This window comes from Danio aesculapii, chromosome 18, assembly GCF_903798145.1.
Source record: "Danio aesculapii chromosome 18, fDanAes4.1, whole genome shotgun sequence".
Lineage (NCBI taxonomy): Eukaryota > Metazoa > Chordata > Actinopteri > Cypriniformes > Danionidae > Danio > Danio aesculapii.
The window spans coordinates 2,674,883-2,692,496 of NC_079452.1; the positions used below are offsets into that span (position 1 = coordinate 2,674,883).

At 39.6% G+C, this 17,614-nt stretch overlaps 1 protein-coding gene across 1 annotated transcript; it reads left to right on the forward strand.

Annotated features, from left to right (window-relative positions):
- Positions 1 to 3,147: 3,147 nt before the first annotated feature.
- On the forward strand, positions 3,148 to 6,418 carry LOC130245739 (extracellular calcium-sensing receptor-like). Its single transcript, XM_056478500.1, has 6 exons — positions 3,148 to 3,368; positions 3,538 to 3,829; positions 3,969 to 4,796; positions 4,915 to 5,142; positions 5,308 to 5,431; positions 5,505 to 6,418. The coding sequence occupies exons 1-6, from the start codon at positions 3,148 to 3,150 to the stop codon at positions 6,416 to 6,418; spliced, it is 2,607 nt and encodes an 868-aa protein (XP_056334475.1).
- Positions 6,419 to 17,614: the final 11,196 nt, after the last annotated feature.

Sequence of the window (17,614 nt, forward strand, 5' to 3'; positions counted from 1 at the left end):
TTTAGATAAGATTGCAAAGATTTAATATTCATTTGATACTAAGCCTTTATTTGTCATTTATTAGGGATTTATAAAGCATAAATAGACCTTTAGATTAGGTCACAAAACTGGATGAAGTTGAGTTACTAGTAAAACATACAAAGTAACTATTACTATATGCCTGAATAATAAGATATATAATATGTTAATTTTAATAGTTTATTAATCATTTACTAACCATTTCTGAATGATCTTAAAAACCTCCAACTATTCTTAAATACAAATGGTTTGAAAACAATGCACTCCATAATTTAGTAATGAAAAATCAACCAGTCACAAATTTAGAAAGTACAATTATTAAGCACATTATAAATGTGGTTATAAGTCAAGAATACAGGATTTGTAGCTGTAGTCATAAACTGCTTACTAATGTTTATTAATGTAGAGTTAATGCTTAACAAATGATGAATTCACTAGATGCTAATGCTTAATAAATGACTCATAGTGTGTAGTTATTATAAAGTGTTACCAAAAAGGGCAGTAATTTTTTGTAAGGGACCTTTCAGTTTATTTAAGGTTCAGTTGTAATGCGGATCTTACTGCTGTTGAATTTTATTGCATTATATCCCTGAAAAAAGTACAAAATATTATTGGAAGATGTTGAAGAACAAACCACTTGGAACACAAGTGCAGTACAGTTCTTACCACACAATTGGCAAGTAGAATACATCAACACAAGAGCAGTAAATACTGCAAAGAGTTTACTTGTTTTTACTCCAGTTTATTGCAACATACAGTATACTGCTGTTGAACTTTATTGTACTGTATTTGAACTGTGTTTTTACTTCATTGTACTGAAATTTTGCAATTGTACTTAATTTTAGTGCCGTTATACTTCTATACTGCTGTTGCACTGCAGTTATTTATTTATTTTTTTTGTGAGGGCTGTCCTCAGTGACTGGAGTGATCAATAAATCAAAGAAAAAAAAATGACATGACCAGGTAGTGTGACATCCTTAAGAGTGGATGAAAAGTGTAAACCCTTAGTAACACAAATAAATCTAGAGTCTGTCTATGATTGTGTGAGTCCCTGTACATGTCAGAAAAACAGTCATGAGTTAATTTACAGCATTGATTTCTTGATTATAAATGTGAATATTAAATTCCCCACCATTAGTAAAATAGTCAAAGTGTGAATATTCTGGAGGCCTTAATGATCAGTAAAATGTGAAACATATAAATCAGTAAAACATATTGTCACTAAATGACACTAGACTCGTAGACGATGTGGCATTGAATTATTTACCTTAATCTGAATAAGACTGTAAAATGATTAAGCTGTTTACGTGAGTTGTTTTTTTGAATGTTCCTTTCATGATCTCATATTACAAGTTATAGCACATAATTCGATTAACGTCATTGCATCGCCACACTGTCTACATTTCCTTGGGACTTTCATATAATTTCAGGTGTTTCATTTTAATTTGTCGACTTTAACTGCAGTTTGGCATTTTCACTTTTATTCAGTAATATTTTATGCATTCCCCGATGACAAATGAGATATTGGATGTGAATATAAACTGCAGGAAGTGTTGTTTTAATGGAATTTGATACCGCACGCTATATGTGAAAAAACTACACAACTTGAAGAGCCCTTAGATTTCTATCACAGAGTAATAAAAAAAAAAACATTGGCCTAGCAAAAGCAACGAGAGGGGTCTGGATGCCGACCTGGTGCAGTGCAATCTGAGCTGCATCCAATCCTTTTTATTACATTCACCTAACCCCACCCCTAACCCTACCCCTCACAGTGGCATCACTAGCTCCATCAAGTGCAATTTGTCTGACATTGTATCACTGAGATATGTAGTCTCAGCTTGCATCATCAAGGCTGCATCCAGATACTTTTGAAAGCAACAGACAGTGGGTTCTTTTTCTGTAAAGATTTGATTAGATACTGTTATCTAAGGGGGCACCCAACGTAATCACAAAATTCATTCATGTGTTCACATAAAAAGGTAATATTATCTTTATTACAAATTTAAGTTGAACATAAAACAATCATATTGTCCCGAATACAACTTTGGAATTGTGTTGACTCAATTCATTAAAATAAGCAGTTCGAACGAGCCGCAAAAAGTTGGGGCCGTGGCGCAACGCTGGAGGGCTCTCAAAGGTGAAAAGCAAGGTGAATACAGAGGTGGTGTGGAGCTCGCTGCTTTTTGGTTGCTAACTGGGGGCTCGCAGCAATCAATTGTGAGAGTTTAGTTGTAGCAAATGCCAGTTCATTCATTTTCTTTGAGAAAGAAGAAAGTTTTACCTGCCTATTAGCCAGTAGCAAATGATTTGAATTGGTACCTAAACTTAAGTGTTAGCGATGTTGCCTCACAGCAAGAAGGTCACTGGTTTGAGCCTTGGCTGGGTCAGTTGCCATTTCTGTGTGGAGTTTGCATGCTCTCCCGATGTCGGCATAGGTTCCTACTGGTGCTCTGGTTTACCCCACATGTCCAAAGACATGCGGTGTAGGTGAATTGGGTAAGCTAAAATTGTCTGTAGTGTATGTGTGTGAATGAGAGTGTATGGGGGGTTCCCAGTGATGGGTTGCAGATGGAAGGGCGTCTGCTGCATAAAACACATGCGACCCCAGATTAATAAAGGGACTAAGCTGAAAAGAACATGAAAGAATGAAAAAAACAAATGCTGGTTCTTTTCTAGTGCAAGCCAACACTTTAAAGTCACCATGACATGTATTCATTAATCGTCTAGTTAAAAATTTCTTACATTTTTCACAGTTTAGTATTACAATTTAATAGGATCATTTTACCATGGCACTACCAGAGTAAGATTTCAAGGCAGGTTAATATTATTATTCTCTTTATTTCTTCATAAAAAAAAAAAAAGCCAAATGCAGGACTGACATCTAGAGGATATTTGATGGAACAGCACTGTTAGGAAGAATACGTGGACAAGTACTAATGTAATTTCCCAAAGCTTCTACATTAGATGTAGTCTGGTCTTAACACCCTGATGTCCAGGGATGAACAATTAGCACCGCCTGCTCTTTTAAAGCAACACCCCACACAACATTTATCATAAATTAAGTGCACTAATGTGTAATGATGGTTGTGTGTGGTTTTGCTTGAGTCTAGCGTGGTTAGGTGACTCAAAATGTGGGTCATTCTGAACATCTCCATCTATCTGTCTTTTAATTTCTTTATGACAGCTTCAGTACTCGGATCAAAAACCTGTCAGCTCCAGGGACACTTCAGGTTGAATGAAATGTATCATGATGGCGATGTTATACTTGGTGGCCTGTTTGAGGTTGACTTCCTCACAGTGTTCCCAGATCTGGACTTCAAAAAAGAGCCAGAATCACCATACTGTGAGCAGTGAGTATGGAGTCAATAAAAATTTTTTAAATACGGCTAAAATAAAAATCCAAAGTCTGTCTGTCTAGTTGTTTTATTGAAATATCACATGATATTGAATTCAGTATTAATTGTACTGGTAACAGAATATGTAAATCTGTTTTGATTTTTATTATTGTATTTTAATTAGATTTGACATGGAAAGCTTCCAGCAGGCACAAACCATGGCTTTTGCAATTGATGAAATCAATAAAAATCCAAACCTTCTGCCAAACATCACTCTTGGTTACCATCTATATGACAACTGTGTCATGCTAGGAATGGCATTTCGGGCTGCCATATCCATGGCTAGTGGAACAGAAGAGTTCTTCTATAACATCAACTGCACTGGCCCACCCCCAGTGATTGGAATCGTAGGGGATTCAAGTTCAACTGTCTCCATTGCAATTTCAAGTATTCTAGGGTTGTTTCGAGTACCTATAGTAAGATGGGGTGAAAAAAAAAAGTCATTTACTTTGTCAACTGTTTTTGAATGTGTAAAAACACATTACAAAAAATATATATTGTTTCTCTGTCTCATGTCACTCTTACCCTCTCTTTCTCTCCATCTCCATTAAATAGGTTAGTCACTATGCCACCTGCTCCTGTTTGAGTGACAGAAAAAAGTACCCCTCTTTCTTCAGAACTATTCCCAGTGATGCCTTCCAGGTCCGAGCAATGGTTCAGATCTTAAAATATTTTAGATGGACTTGGGTTGGTCTCATTTACAGTGATGATGACTATGGAGTTCATGCGGCTCAGTCCTTCCAGCAAGAAATGCAGCTGTTCGGAGGTTGTGTTGCTTTTTCTGAAATTTTACCCCATGATAACAACCTCGAAGATATTAAGCACATAACCAAAATGATTGAGGCCTCTACAGCTAGAGTGATAGTTGTTTTTTCCACTCCTTCCTTTCTGATACCTTTGATTGATGAGTTGGTGTTGCAGAACATGACAGACAGGCAGTGGATTGCAAGTGAAGCTTGGGCTACCTCTTTTGTACATCACAGTCCACGTTTACTGCCCTTTCTGAAGGGCACACTTGGCATTGCTATTAGGCGTGGAGAGATTGAGGGACTTCATGAATTTCTGCTACGTCTCCAACCTAGAAATGACGCAAGAAATAATATGATCAGGATATTCTGGGAGATCATGTTTGGGTGCAATTTTGAAACTGGGGGTAAAAAGAATGGTGGAGATCAAGTCATAAATATATGTACAGGACAAGAGGATCTGAGCGCCACAAACACACCATACACAGAGGTTTCAGAGCTACGGGCATCTTACAATGTCTATAAGGCAGTTTATGCCCTGGCACATGCACTTAATGACTTGATGCAGTGTGAGGAGGGGAGAGGACCATTCAGTGTTAACAGCTGTGCTGACATAACAAATCTAAAACCCTGGCAGGTAAGAGACATAGGTACACATTCTCTCCAGGCATGTAAAAGAGCTAATGTGGAAATGCAATACATTTGCAAAAATATTAATTCATATTTCAAATATGTCCTGTCTACAACCTGTACAGCTGGTTCACTACCTGCAGAATGTCAACTTTACCACAGACTTTGGGGATCATGTGTCATTTGACAAGAATGGAGATGCTTTGGCCATCTATGATGTCCTGAACTGGCAGCCGAGCTCTGATGGCTCAATAAGGGTCCAAACAGTTGGTGTAGTAAATGAAGAGGTTGCAACAGGGATGGTGCTTACACTGGATGAGGATGCATTATATTGGAACTTTGAGTCAAAAAAAGTAAATAACACTGCATATTAATATAAGGATTCTTACAAATCATTTATTTATAAAATAAAAAAAAAGCTATGAATACAATGAAAAGACAAATAGCTTAAGCGACAAGTTGATAATTATGTGAAAGGGACTTCAAAGATGATTACTAAAATATTAGTTCCCTTTCAGCCCCCAATTTCTGTGTGCAGTGAGAGCTGTCCTCCAGGCACTAGGCTTGCCACGATTAAGGGCTTGCCGGTTTGCTGTTTTGACTGCCTCCCATGTGGAGATGGTGAGATTTCTAATATAACAGGTAAGTCAATTATTTAAATTTAAAAAGTATTTTCTTATTAAATTCTCAACTTATATCTTTGTCTCACTTACAGGTGCAGTTGAATGCACAGTGTGTCCAGATGAGTTTTGGTCCAATTTATATAAGGACCAATGCGTTCCTAAAGAAGTAGAGTTTCTGTCCTATGAAGATCCTCTGGGCATCTCTCTGACCACTGCTTCCCTCCTTGGCACCTGCTTCTGTGTTCTTGTGATGTTTGTGTTTGCTGTTCATCGTAATACCCCTATAGTACGAGCCAACAATTCAGAGCTCAGTTTTCTGCTGCTTTTGTCACTGAAAATGTGTTTCCTGTGTGCGCTGCTGTTTATAGGCCAGCCCCAGTTATGGACGTGTCAGTTAAGACATGCTGTGTTTGGCATAAGCTTTGTCCTGTGCATCTCCAGCATTCTGGTCAAGACTATGGTGGTAATAGCTGTGTTCAAGTCATCTCGACCAGAGAGCAAAGGTGCTGTGAAATGGTTTGGAGCAGTTCAACAAAGATGCACGGTTCTGGTATTGACAGCAATACAGGTTGTGATATGTGCAGTCTGGCTATCAACTGCCTCACCAGCACCCCATAAAAACAACCAATATATCCGCTCTAAAATAGTATATGAATGTGCCATTGGCTCAGTGGCTGGTTTTTCCATGTTATTAGCATACATTGGACTTTTGGCAGCAGTAAGCTTTCTTTTAGCCTTCCTGGCAAGAAATCTTCCAGATAATTTTAATGAAGCAAAGTTCATCACTTTTAGCATGCTGATTTTCTGTGCTGTATGGATTGCATTTGTCCCAGCATATGTGAGCTCTCCCGGAAAATATGCAGTGGCTGTAGAAATATTTGCCATTTTAGCGTCCAGTTTTGGATTACTGCTGGCCATATTTGCCCCAAAGTGCTACATCATCCTTTTACACCCAGAGAGAAACACAAAAAAGGCAATTATGGGAAAAGAAGCACAAAATAAATAGCTTTGAATTGCTATGGTGTGAAATTGCTTAATCATATTGACACTGCCCTATCAATTTGTGTTTAATCTTTTTAAAAATAATCTCTTTAAAAATGAGTTGACAATTGTTTCAGCTACTTTACACATATAAAAAACTTATCAGACTCTTAAAGCCCATTTTCAATATAGTGATGGTGTGTCCATGCATAAATAAATCAAGATTTATCTACAAAATTTATTAGTAACATTATATAATAACACTTTACTTACCAAGGACAGCATGTCTGAAAAATAAGATGTGTAAATGTTTTATCAAAAAGTTTATTAATAATTTACATTAATTATTAAAAAAACACCAACTATTCTTAAATAACTGGTTTGTAAATATTGCACCACTTGATTTAGTAGTGAAAAGGTTATCATTAACAAAGTATGACAATATAAACATTAAGCGTGTCCTTATGTCAATAATATAGCATTTCTAGCTGTAGTTAAAAACCACTTACTAATGTCTATTAATGTAGAATTAAAGCTTAAGAAATGAATGAACTATTTGCTAATGCTTTATATATATAGTACTATACACTACTATATAGTACTATACACTATAGTCATATTGTAAAGTTATTTGAAAGTGTTACCAAACTGTATTTTTAAAATAATTAAAAGGAGAGAATGAGGGACAATGTGCGTTACTAGTATGTTTATATACCATCACCACCACTGTATTTGATCACTCTTACTCTATTTAAACAATCATTTATTTTCTTTTTGGCTTTGTCCATTTTTAATCTGGGGTCGACACAGCGGAATGAACCACAAACTTATCCAGCACATGTTTTACGCAGCGGATGCACTTCCAGCTGCAACCCATCACTGGGAAACACTCATTCACACACATACACTACGGCCAATTTTAGCTTGCTCAATTCACCTACTGTATACCACGTGTCTTTAGACTTGTGGGGGAAATCGGGGCACCCACACGAACATGGAGAGAACATGCAAACTCCACACAGAAATGCCAACTGACACAGCCGAGGTTCGAACCAGCTACCTTCTTGCTGTGAGGCGATAGTGCTACCCACTGCGCCACCCATTGCCCCTTATTCAGTTTAAATAAACATGAATGCTGTCATTATTCAATTCAATTTCAGTTCAAATAATTTTTACTTCTACATGTTTTTGCAATTTAGATTGTGTCAAACAGCTTAACATAGATAAAGTTCTAGTAAATTAAAACTGCTTCAGTTCAGTTGTCAGTTGAAGTTGAGTTTAGTTCAGTTTAGTGTAATGTAAATGTAATTGCTGAAAGCTAAAACATTGAAGAACAACTCCATCAATGCACTGCTCCACTAGTCCCAAATCAAGCAAGACTGGTGAGGATCAAACTTTACTAATTGATGAAAGTGAAAAAAAAAAAATGAACAAGAAAAAACAGACTCAATTGGGCATGACCATTTCTTTTCTGGCCATACGTCTTGTGCAGTGCTGCAGAGAAGGTGCTAGAGGGTATGAATAAATTTGGGCTTGACTGTAGATTACGTTCAAACTATAATGACTTATATTGTAATTATTTAATTTTATTTACACATGCAAGTATGGATTGTTTATATTAATAATATATTAATAATGATATATTAATATATTAGTATATTAAAAGTGTAACGATACGCGTATTCATATTTAGCCTTTCGGTATGAGGCTTCCGGTTTGGTACACATTACAAACCAAACGATTCAGACTAATCTAAAAAGATAAAAGAGAATAAAGTGTGTGAACTATGATGCTTTTGATGTAACTACGCTCAACAAGGCTTCCCAAATTATGTGGCAGGCAATGTGCTGACTGCCCCGCCCGCCTCCAAACACTACTTCAGTCAGGCATATGCTACACTAGCTCATTGCAAAATGGCAAGTAACGTTAATATAATCCTCCCATAAGCAACAGATCTGGCATTTGGGAGCACTTTGGTTTTCCTGTAAGTTATATGGGTGACGGCAAGAGAGCGATGGACATAAAACAACTAAATGTCACAGTATGCTACATAAGTGGCAATACTTCGAACATGTAAGCTCGTTTCATTCATTTATGAAGACTAGGGGTGGAGTCTCCATTCTCCGGGATGTAAAGGCTGCCATGAGAGCGCGTCGGCTGCAGGGTTGAGCTCACCTGGAATGTGAATGGCGCGCAGTGATTTCAGCCGCGTAAGACTCCAGAGGAGCAGACGGTGGCCGAGCTGAGACATGCAACGAGAGCGAATACCCCCCCATGCGGTTGATATACGCCACTGCCGCCATGCTGTCCATCCTGACCAGCACGTGCTGCTGCTCCAGCACCAGAAAAAAACAGTGGAGAGCGAGGAACACTGCCAACAGCTCTAGGCGATTGATATGCCAATGCAACTGGGTTCCTTTCCACAAGCCCGCAGCTGCATGCCCACAACACACAGCCCCCCAGCCCGTGATGGAAGCAGCTGTTGAAACAACAACATGACTGGACGCCTGTCCTAGAGGCACTCCGGCCTGTAGGAACGAGGGGCTGTTCCAAGAGCTGAGGGCGTGGCGACACAGCGCAGTGACAGTGACTCGGTGTGTGCCTGCGTGCCATGCGCGTCTGGGGACTTGATCGTGAAGCCAGTGCTGAAGTGGTCTCATATGGAGTAATTCAAGCGGCGTGACAGCCATATGCCCTAGGAGCCTCTGAAATAATTTCAGTGGGACCACTATTTTGCTGTTGAACTCTCTCAGACAGTTCAGCATTAGCTGCGTGCGCTCTCCGGAGAGGCGTGCTGTGATGGTGACAGAGTACAGCTCCAGCCCGAGAAAAGAGATGCTCTGCACGGGGGCGAGTTTGCTCTTTTCTCGGTTGACCTGAAGCCCCAACAGGTGGAGGTGCCGGAGCACCTTGTCTCTGTGCATGATCAATTGCTCCCAAGAGTGGGCTAAAATCAGCCAGTCGGCGAGATAATTGAGTATGCGGATGCCCGCAAGCCGGAGGGGTGCTAAGGCACCCTCCGTGAGCTTGGTGAAGACCCGTGGAGACAGAGAGAGCCCGAACTTTGTATTGCCAAGCTTGACCTTCGAACGTAAACCGCATAAATTGACGGTGGCGTGGAAGAATGGAGACATGGAAGTACGCGTCCTTCAGGTCTATCGCTGCAAACCAATTCTGAGGACGAACGCATCGGAGGATGTTCTTCTACGTGAGCATTCTAAACGGCAGCTTGTGCAGACAGCAGTTCAAAACACGCAGATTTAGAATTGGCCATGACCCACCGCTCTTTTTGGGCACGATGAAGTACGGGCTGTAAAACTCGCTCTCCATCTCCAGGCAGGCAGAGCTCTCGCTAATGGACTCATCACTACAATCACTGACATACCAGCAGTGGGGCAGGGCGGAGTGGATGTGCTGATCTGGGAAGCGTGAGGGTCCCGCGGAAGAGCTGGAGGTGAGAGATTTACTCTCACCATGCACCCAAGCTCCAGAGGGGGGGCTGGAGGGGTGGGAGAAAGGAGACCGTCCTCCCAGCGCCTGTGAGCCACTGGCAAAATGCACAGAACCTGCAAGCTTGAAGGCATAGCATCCCAGACTGGCAGAGTTCGGGCTGTCACATCTGGGGAATTAGTAAAGTGCTCTTTCATTGATGTTTGCGTGGCACTGAAAAGTGCTGTTGGAAATGGGGCCCGGCCCTCCAGCGGGGAAAGAGCAAATTTCCTCTTCTCCTGATGACCTGTCTCAGGAACGTTTTGCGGTCAGTATACCGGACTTAACAGCACCTTGGGCAGGGGGGCTGCCTGCTTCCGAGGTGCTCGACACGCCCACTTTGCCTGAGGCGGGGCAGGTCTGTTAGGCGGGCACCCTCGGCAAGGAGCAGCAGATGTGGATGGCTCGGCGGGCGGAGCGGGCTTACAGTCCCAGCGATAGATGACATTACCCATCACATCAGACTGCTCTCTCACCACCTAAAATTCCTGGGTGAATTCACCGACGGTGTTGCCGAACAAGTCAGCCTGGGATATGGTGGAGTCAAGAAAGCGGACTTTGTCGACTTTGCGCATATCAGTCGGGTTTAGCCAGAGGTGGCGCTCCTGGACCACTAATAGAAATTTTTTTTAGCACAGCCTTGTATGCTTAATTTAATCAAGAAAAAATATTAATCCTAAAACATGAAATAAATGTTATAGAAAGCAAATATTTTTCTTTCCCAAGCATCAACATATTGTTACAATACCAACTTATATATTTTTTGATTGTATTTCTTGAAAAGTAATGCTTCAATGAATGATCTGCCAGATAGAACTTATAATTCCAAGTGGAAAATTACTTTTCAGAATGAGAAGGTTCTATTTGCATTTACCGTGTTTTTTTTACTCCAATTTGCAAAATGTAAGAGAACTTTGATAATTTACATTTAGAGAACCCTTAGGGTCTCTGTCATGTTAATGTATGAAAGAGAACTGTTACAAACATATTGTTTGCTATATGGAATGCAAAAACTTCAAATAACTCTGAATGTGTTCGACTGAAAGAAGAAAGTTATATACGCTTAGGACAGCATTAAGGTGAGTTAATCATAGGCAAATTTTCATTTTGTGAACTAACCTTTTAAAGAGCCCCTATTATACATTAAATAGGGTCATATTTTGGTTGTAAGGGAGTTCTAATAACAGTCTCCAACAACAGTCTAATATGCATGCAAGGTCAAAAAACACTTTCATGGTTTTTTAATATGCATTTATTTTTACCTAATTATCCCAGCGACTCCCATATGAATCGTTCAGCGAACGTTTCATTTGTTCCCAAACCCCTCCTTAGCGCAAAGCTAATCTGCACTGATTGGATCGATGACAGCCTGTTGCAATTGGTCGACACTGACTATATTTACATGGACACCAATAATTCGATTTTAATGCGATTAAGACAATACTCTAATTAAGAGTCTACCATGTAAACAGCGATTTTTGATTAATTTAATCAGATTAAGGTCATAATCAGAGTCTCTTACATCAGTAGTCTTTTCTGATTCTTTAACAAACGGCAGATGAATTCTCCATTGTAAGCATGTAGTTTCCAGAAGCACTTAAACTGCACAAGGCTGGGTTATAATGCTGAGGTATTTTTGCAAAAATAAACCTCAAGAACTGACTCTTCACAGTTTCATCTTTGGGTAGAGATAAAACACTAACTTTCCATCACACTTTCACTAATATCCAACTGAACACAGCGTGACTTCATTCAACCGGCGTCTGCTACAGTGTGTGTCTAGCCTTTTTTTCTAGCCTGTGTGGGGGCTAGGTTTTAATTTTCCTGGGTTTGCGCACCAACAACTAGGCAGGACTTAAGTTTCGTAGCCACGTCACGCCGAAATGGCTAAAGACTCGTTATCAAGACAATTCATTTGAAGTACTAGGAGTCAACTCTTTTATAAATGAATCAATAGTTTTAAGCACTGTCCACCTTCAGATTTAAGCCTTAGCTGGATATTTCACTTCATTTAGAGCTGTGTTACACTACATGGAAGGTCGTTCTCAAAAACCCATAATAGGGGCGCTATTTTTCTCTAAAAGGTTTTGCTTTTTAGTGCTGAACTGCACTGGGTCAATAAAATTCCAACAGAACTAATCGAACATTTCTTTTTCATTTGCAAATCTCAGTTCCTCACAAATAACTCAGAATCAGAAAGAGCTTTATTGCCAGGTATGTTCACACATACAAGGAATTTATTTTCGTGACAGAGCTTCTACAGTGCAACAGAATTAGAGACAGGACAAAAAACAGATAATAAATATATTTAAAAAAAATAGAAGTAAGTAGTGAGTGCAAATATACAAATTGACAAGTGTATGTACAGCTATATTACTATATACACTGTTATATGAGCAGCTGTTATGTGCAAATTGGCATGTAAAGTGTGTTGTTAAATAAGTGTATATGTGTATAAAAGTGTATAGCAAGTAGTGATGTTGGTTCCACAATAATTATCATCAAGTGTTCATGAGATGGATTGCCTGAGGGAAGAAACTGTTTCTGTGTCGGGCTGTTCTGGTGGGCAGTGCTCTGTAGTGTGTAGTGTAATGTGCTGGGTGTGAGGGGTCCAGAGTGATTTTGGCAGCCCTTCTGCTCGCTCTGGATAAGTACAGTTCTTGGGGTGTAGGAAGGGTTGTACCAGTGATTTGCTCAGCAGTCTGAACTATTCGACGTAGTCTTTGGAGATTGTATTTAGTAGCTGAGCTAAACCAGACAGTTATTGATGTGCAGATGACTGATTGAATGATGGAGGTGTAGAACTGTTTCAGCAGCTCCTTTGGGAGGTTTAACTTCCTCAGCTGACGAAGAAAGTACCGCCTCTGTTGAGCTTTTTTGACAATGGAGTCAATGTGAGTGTCCCACTTCAGGTCCTGAGAGATGGTGGTGCCCAGGAACCCGAATGACTTCACTGCTGCCACAATGCTGTCCATGATGCTCAGTGGGGGAGAGCAGGGGGGTTTCTCCTGAAGTCCACTATCATCTCCACTGTTTTGAGCGTGTTGAGCTCCAGGTTGTTGTGACTGCACCAGACAGCCAACTCCTTAACCTCCTGTCTGTAAGCAGACTCATCACCGTCCTGAATGAGGCCTATAGGTGTGGTGTTGTCTGCAAACTTCAAAGGCTTCACAGAGGTGTCTTTTGAAGTGCAGTCATTAGTGTACAGGGAGAAGAGCAGTGGGGAGAGGACACACCCCTGGGGGGCACCAGTGCTGATTGTGCGGATACTAGATGAGAATTTTCCCAGCTTCACCAGCTGCTGCCTGTCCGTTAGGAAGCTGTTGATCCACTGACAGACAGAGGTGGGCACAGAGAGCTGAGTTAATTTGGGTAGGAGAAGTTTTGGGATGATAGTGTTAAACGCCGAGCTGAAGTCAACAAACAAGATCCTCACATAGGTCCCTGGTCTGTCTAGGTGTTGCAGAACACAATGCAGTCCCATATTTACTGCATCATCCATAGACCTGTTTGCTCTGTACGCAAATTGAAGAGAGTCCAGTGAGGGTTCAGTGATGTCCTTCAGGTGGGCCAGCATCAGTTTTTCAAAAGACTTCATGACCACAGATGTTAGTGCCACCGGTCTGTAGTCATTTAGTCCTGTAAGTTTGGGTTTCTTTGGCATGGAGATGATGGTAGAGCGTTTGAGGCAGGAGGGCACTTGTATGTGAGTTGAGTCCTGGTAGGAATGCACACGTCTTCAAGGAAACTGATATAAGAGGTTACAGTCTCTGTGAGCTCATCCAGATCGTTTGCAGCAGCTTCAAAAACACTCCAGTCAGTGAGGTCGAAACAGGCTTGTAGATCCCGCTGTTTCGTTAGTCCATCTTTTCACAGATCTTAATACAGGTTTGGCTGTTTACAGTTTCTGCCTGTAGGTTGGAATGAGAGGAATCAAACAATGGTCAGAGTGTCCCAAAGCTGCTCGTTGGACAGAGCGGTATGCATCCTTTATTGTGGTATAGCATTGATCCAATATATTACTGTCTCTTGTGGGACATGTAACATGCTGTCTATATTTTGGCAGTTCACAGTATAGTTTTGCTTTGTTAAAATCCCCAAGAATGATTAAAACAGAGTCCAGGTGTTGTTGTTCTATCACCGTGATCTGATCAGCTAGTTTCGCGTGCGTGTGCGGAGGAATGTAAACACTGACGAGGATGAACAAGCAGAACTCGCGCGGGGAGTAAAAAGGCTTACAGTTAATAAACAGTGCTTCGAGATCTGGACAGCACATCTTCTTTAAAACTGTTACATCTATACACCACCTTTCATTGATGTAAAAGCGTTCCGCTCTGAACAGCTGATAGCCCGGTAGGTGAAGCGCGTTGTCCGGTATGGTGTCGTTCAGCCAGGTTTCCGTGAAGCACAGAGCAGCTGAATGCAGAAAATCACTGTTTGTCTGGGGGAATGTAAATGTGTTCGTCTGATAGAGGAATGTTATATATGCCTAGAATGGCATTAAGGTGAGTAATTCATAGCCTAATTTTCATTTTTGTAAACTAAACTTTAAAGAGTTTGCTTTTTAGTGTTGAACTGTACTGACTGGCTCAACAAAACTCCAACAGAACTAATCTAACATTTCTTTTTTATTTGCAAACCTCAAAAAAGTCCCTTATATTCTGTACTGTAGTAATAAGATTCTAACTGTACTGTGCATTTACACCATGGCCGTATTCATCTAAACACACGAAAACAACATTAACATTATAGCAGACACTGTAAAAAGCTCATTCCACTAGCCACTAGCTCATAGCCACTAGACAGAATGTTGTGGGACTGCTGTACAGAAGTTATCATTAGGAATTATAAATAGCTAAATTTAGCGGTTTTTATTATTTTTTTAAGCATGATGGTAAAACACAAGTGTCGTTATGAATGTATTAAAACATATGCCACTGCCACTGTAGATGATATATTTTGGTATATTTTCTTAACCTTTGGTTTCGAGTGTGGTCCTGAAAAATCTGTTTCGAGGGCTATCTAGCCTTTCCCCTTAGCCCTATGCCTCAAGCTAAAAAGAATTGGGACATCCAATTCTAGGGGTAAGGGCTAAGGGGTAGAGAACTGGGATTGGGCCAGTGTTAAGAAGGAAATTAAATTCACTTACTTTCTCTTTCCCTGATGTGGAGGTCTTCGCACTGCATTCAATCATGGCCACTGATGACTCTCCACATAATTCCTGTAAATGTGAAAAGGAAAAGCACAAAATTGGGTCAGAAAGCTTGCCAAGTGTCTACCACACTTAATTAATTAATGAACTAATATAACCTGGCCAATTGCAGGTGTTTAAAATTTGATGTTTTTGGTACAAGAAAGCGAATGGCAAGCATAAACTGAGCCTAAAAAGCCAACACATAACCGACCCAACTCTATTCATCAAATGTGTTCAAATATGGGGGTCCTCACAAGGCCAAACTGTCCTTTTATTTCATGCCCATCCCCCAATACACTAGCCATTGTTTTAAATGAATACACAGAGTTAAAAAAAAACTTCACTATTATCTTCAACCTGCAGTCACTACTTTTTTGTACTCAAAATTTTTACACACATTTACTTTTTTAATAATTTTTTCCTGTCTATGGGGATTAGAAAAATCAGTCCTGTGATTCCTGTCCAATCAAATCACACATAGAAGTAAAGAGGTAAATCTCATCATACTGAACAACCTCAAGGCATGGGCGATTTATAATTGCAGCAAACTGTTTGGAAGCATTAAAAGTGTCCAAGAAGATGTGCAAAATCTTTACACGCATTGACCCAGAGACTGTTTAGATGCATGTCATTGATGAGAAGATGATGGATGTTTACTGTATGATGATCGAAATTGTCTTAAAGGGCCAGCAGGCACAAGACGTCAACATGACGTCAGATTGACATTGTACCCCAAAATTGTGGGGACGTTGCATTTTGTTTGAATATGAAAATCATGTTGACTTCTGAACTCAATGTCAGGCCAACATCCAACCTAAAACAAACCAAATTTCAACGTCTAATGATGTTACAGCTTGATGTTGTGTTGAGGTTACCACAATGTCTATCAGATGTTGGATTTTGGTTGCCATACCTGACAAATAAATGTAAGTATTTGACATCAATATGATTTTGGTCACTTTATAACAACCTAAATCTATATTAACGTCTTATGATGTTTTGTGCCTGCTGGGCAATCACTAAACGCACTACAGAATGTTACGTTTACACACATCCACAACTTACATGTAAATGCATCAGCTTTTAAAGTGAATTACTCACTACTTATGAGTACTATTGAAAGATCTGCTTTTTTTACTCATACTTTGAGTAATATTTAACAGATCCTTTTACTCTACTTGCACTACATTTTTAGGCAAGTAATGGTACTTTTACTTGAGTATAATTTTTCAGTACTCTTTTCACCACTGCTGAGCACATATGAAATGTTGTTTTAGTCATTCTAAAACATCTTAACCATTTCAGTAGTAAGGTTATTGCACACTGAATCCAAAATTTTCATCCATAAATTTCACACGTAAAAAATTATATTCGACCTGTGAATCTTATTTACGCACTGCCTCTGAAACTTTCGTCCATCATAAAAAATTTTTTTTTTACCTGGTTAGATTTTTTTCCTCTTTTCGCATCCGAAAAAGCACTTTGAGAGGTGTTTTGACAGTTCAGAGCCACCATACAAACAAAAAGCTAAATACAGAATGCTGTCATTTGAGCTACAGATAACTTTATGACAAACACAGTGCATAAAATAAAGACATAATGTGGAGGACAGTTGAGAATCCCTATAAGCTGGATTTAGTGACTGACGCACCTCTGCCCTGCTGCTGTTTGGTGTGTGTGTGTGTGTGTGTGTGTGTGTGTGTCCATACATTTGACGTACTGGTCATCGACAATATAATAGAAAGCATCTTCTGCTTTTAGTTCATTGCCTAGATACGTCAATACAGCTGCCATCTATTATTGCTATAGTAGGCTACTGCCAGTATGTTCGGGATTTGTTTACGTACGTGAATGTGTGAAGTATCACAAACAATCCATGAAAATTCCACTGATTTCCTGAAATAAATTTTTTATTGGGGATAATCTTTGATAATGAGCTGAACTCTCCTTCCTCTCTATGTAGCATTGGATGAGCACAATATGCAGCCTATTCCTTTTTTTCTACTTTGGAAAAGAGAGCAGAACAAAGTATCACAGCTTAAACTGACTCCGAAATGTTTTACACTTTTTCATAATGATTGATTAATTTGCATCGGACTCTGTGTGCAAGGTTTGTAAACGTGATGAATTTTCGCATATAAAAAAAAAAAAATACGCATACAAAAATTTCAGACTTCATTGTGCAAAGACATTTAGTGTTATTATATTAGCCTATTAATTACTTCCAGAATTGCCAAGATCGTCTGTTCTCCGCATCTCAAGCCTTTAAACATTGCTACGCGTTCATTGAATGCCATCGTCTTCTGAGGTGCAAGTAATTCATTAAATGAAGAAAAGATTCACGCAGCTTCTCCTACCACAGCAAATTCCATTTTTACTTTTGATATTTGGTGCCAGTTAATCCGAAAGTGACAATAATTTTGTTCTCTTTGATTCATTGGATAGAAAAGCTGCTTTATTCGCACGTCTTTTTTGCAATATTCCAGTTTTGGGGATAAATGTAATTAGCAAATTTGGATGGAAACATAGCTACTGTCA

Bases quoted from the DNA above. Each gene is read 5' to 3' on its own strand.
- LOC130245739 (XM_056478500.1), top strand. From the start codon at position 3,148: ATGTGGGTCATTCTGAACATCTCCATCTATCTGTCTTTTAATTTCTTT. The intron at 4,797-4,914 runs GTAAGAGACATA...CAACCTGTACAG, and splicing joins CAAATCTAAAACCCTGGCAG to CTGGTTCACTACCTGCAGAA. The intron at 5,432-5,504 runs GTAAGTCAATTA...TCTCACTTACAG, and splicing joins TGAGATTTCTAATATAACAG to GTGCAGTTGAATGCACAGTG.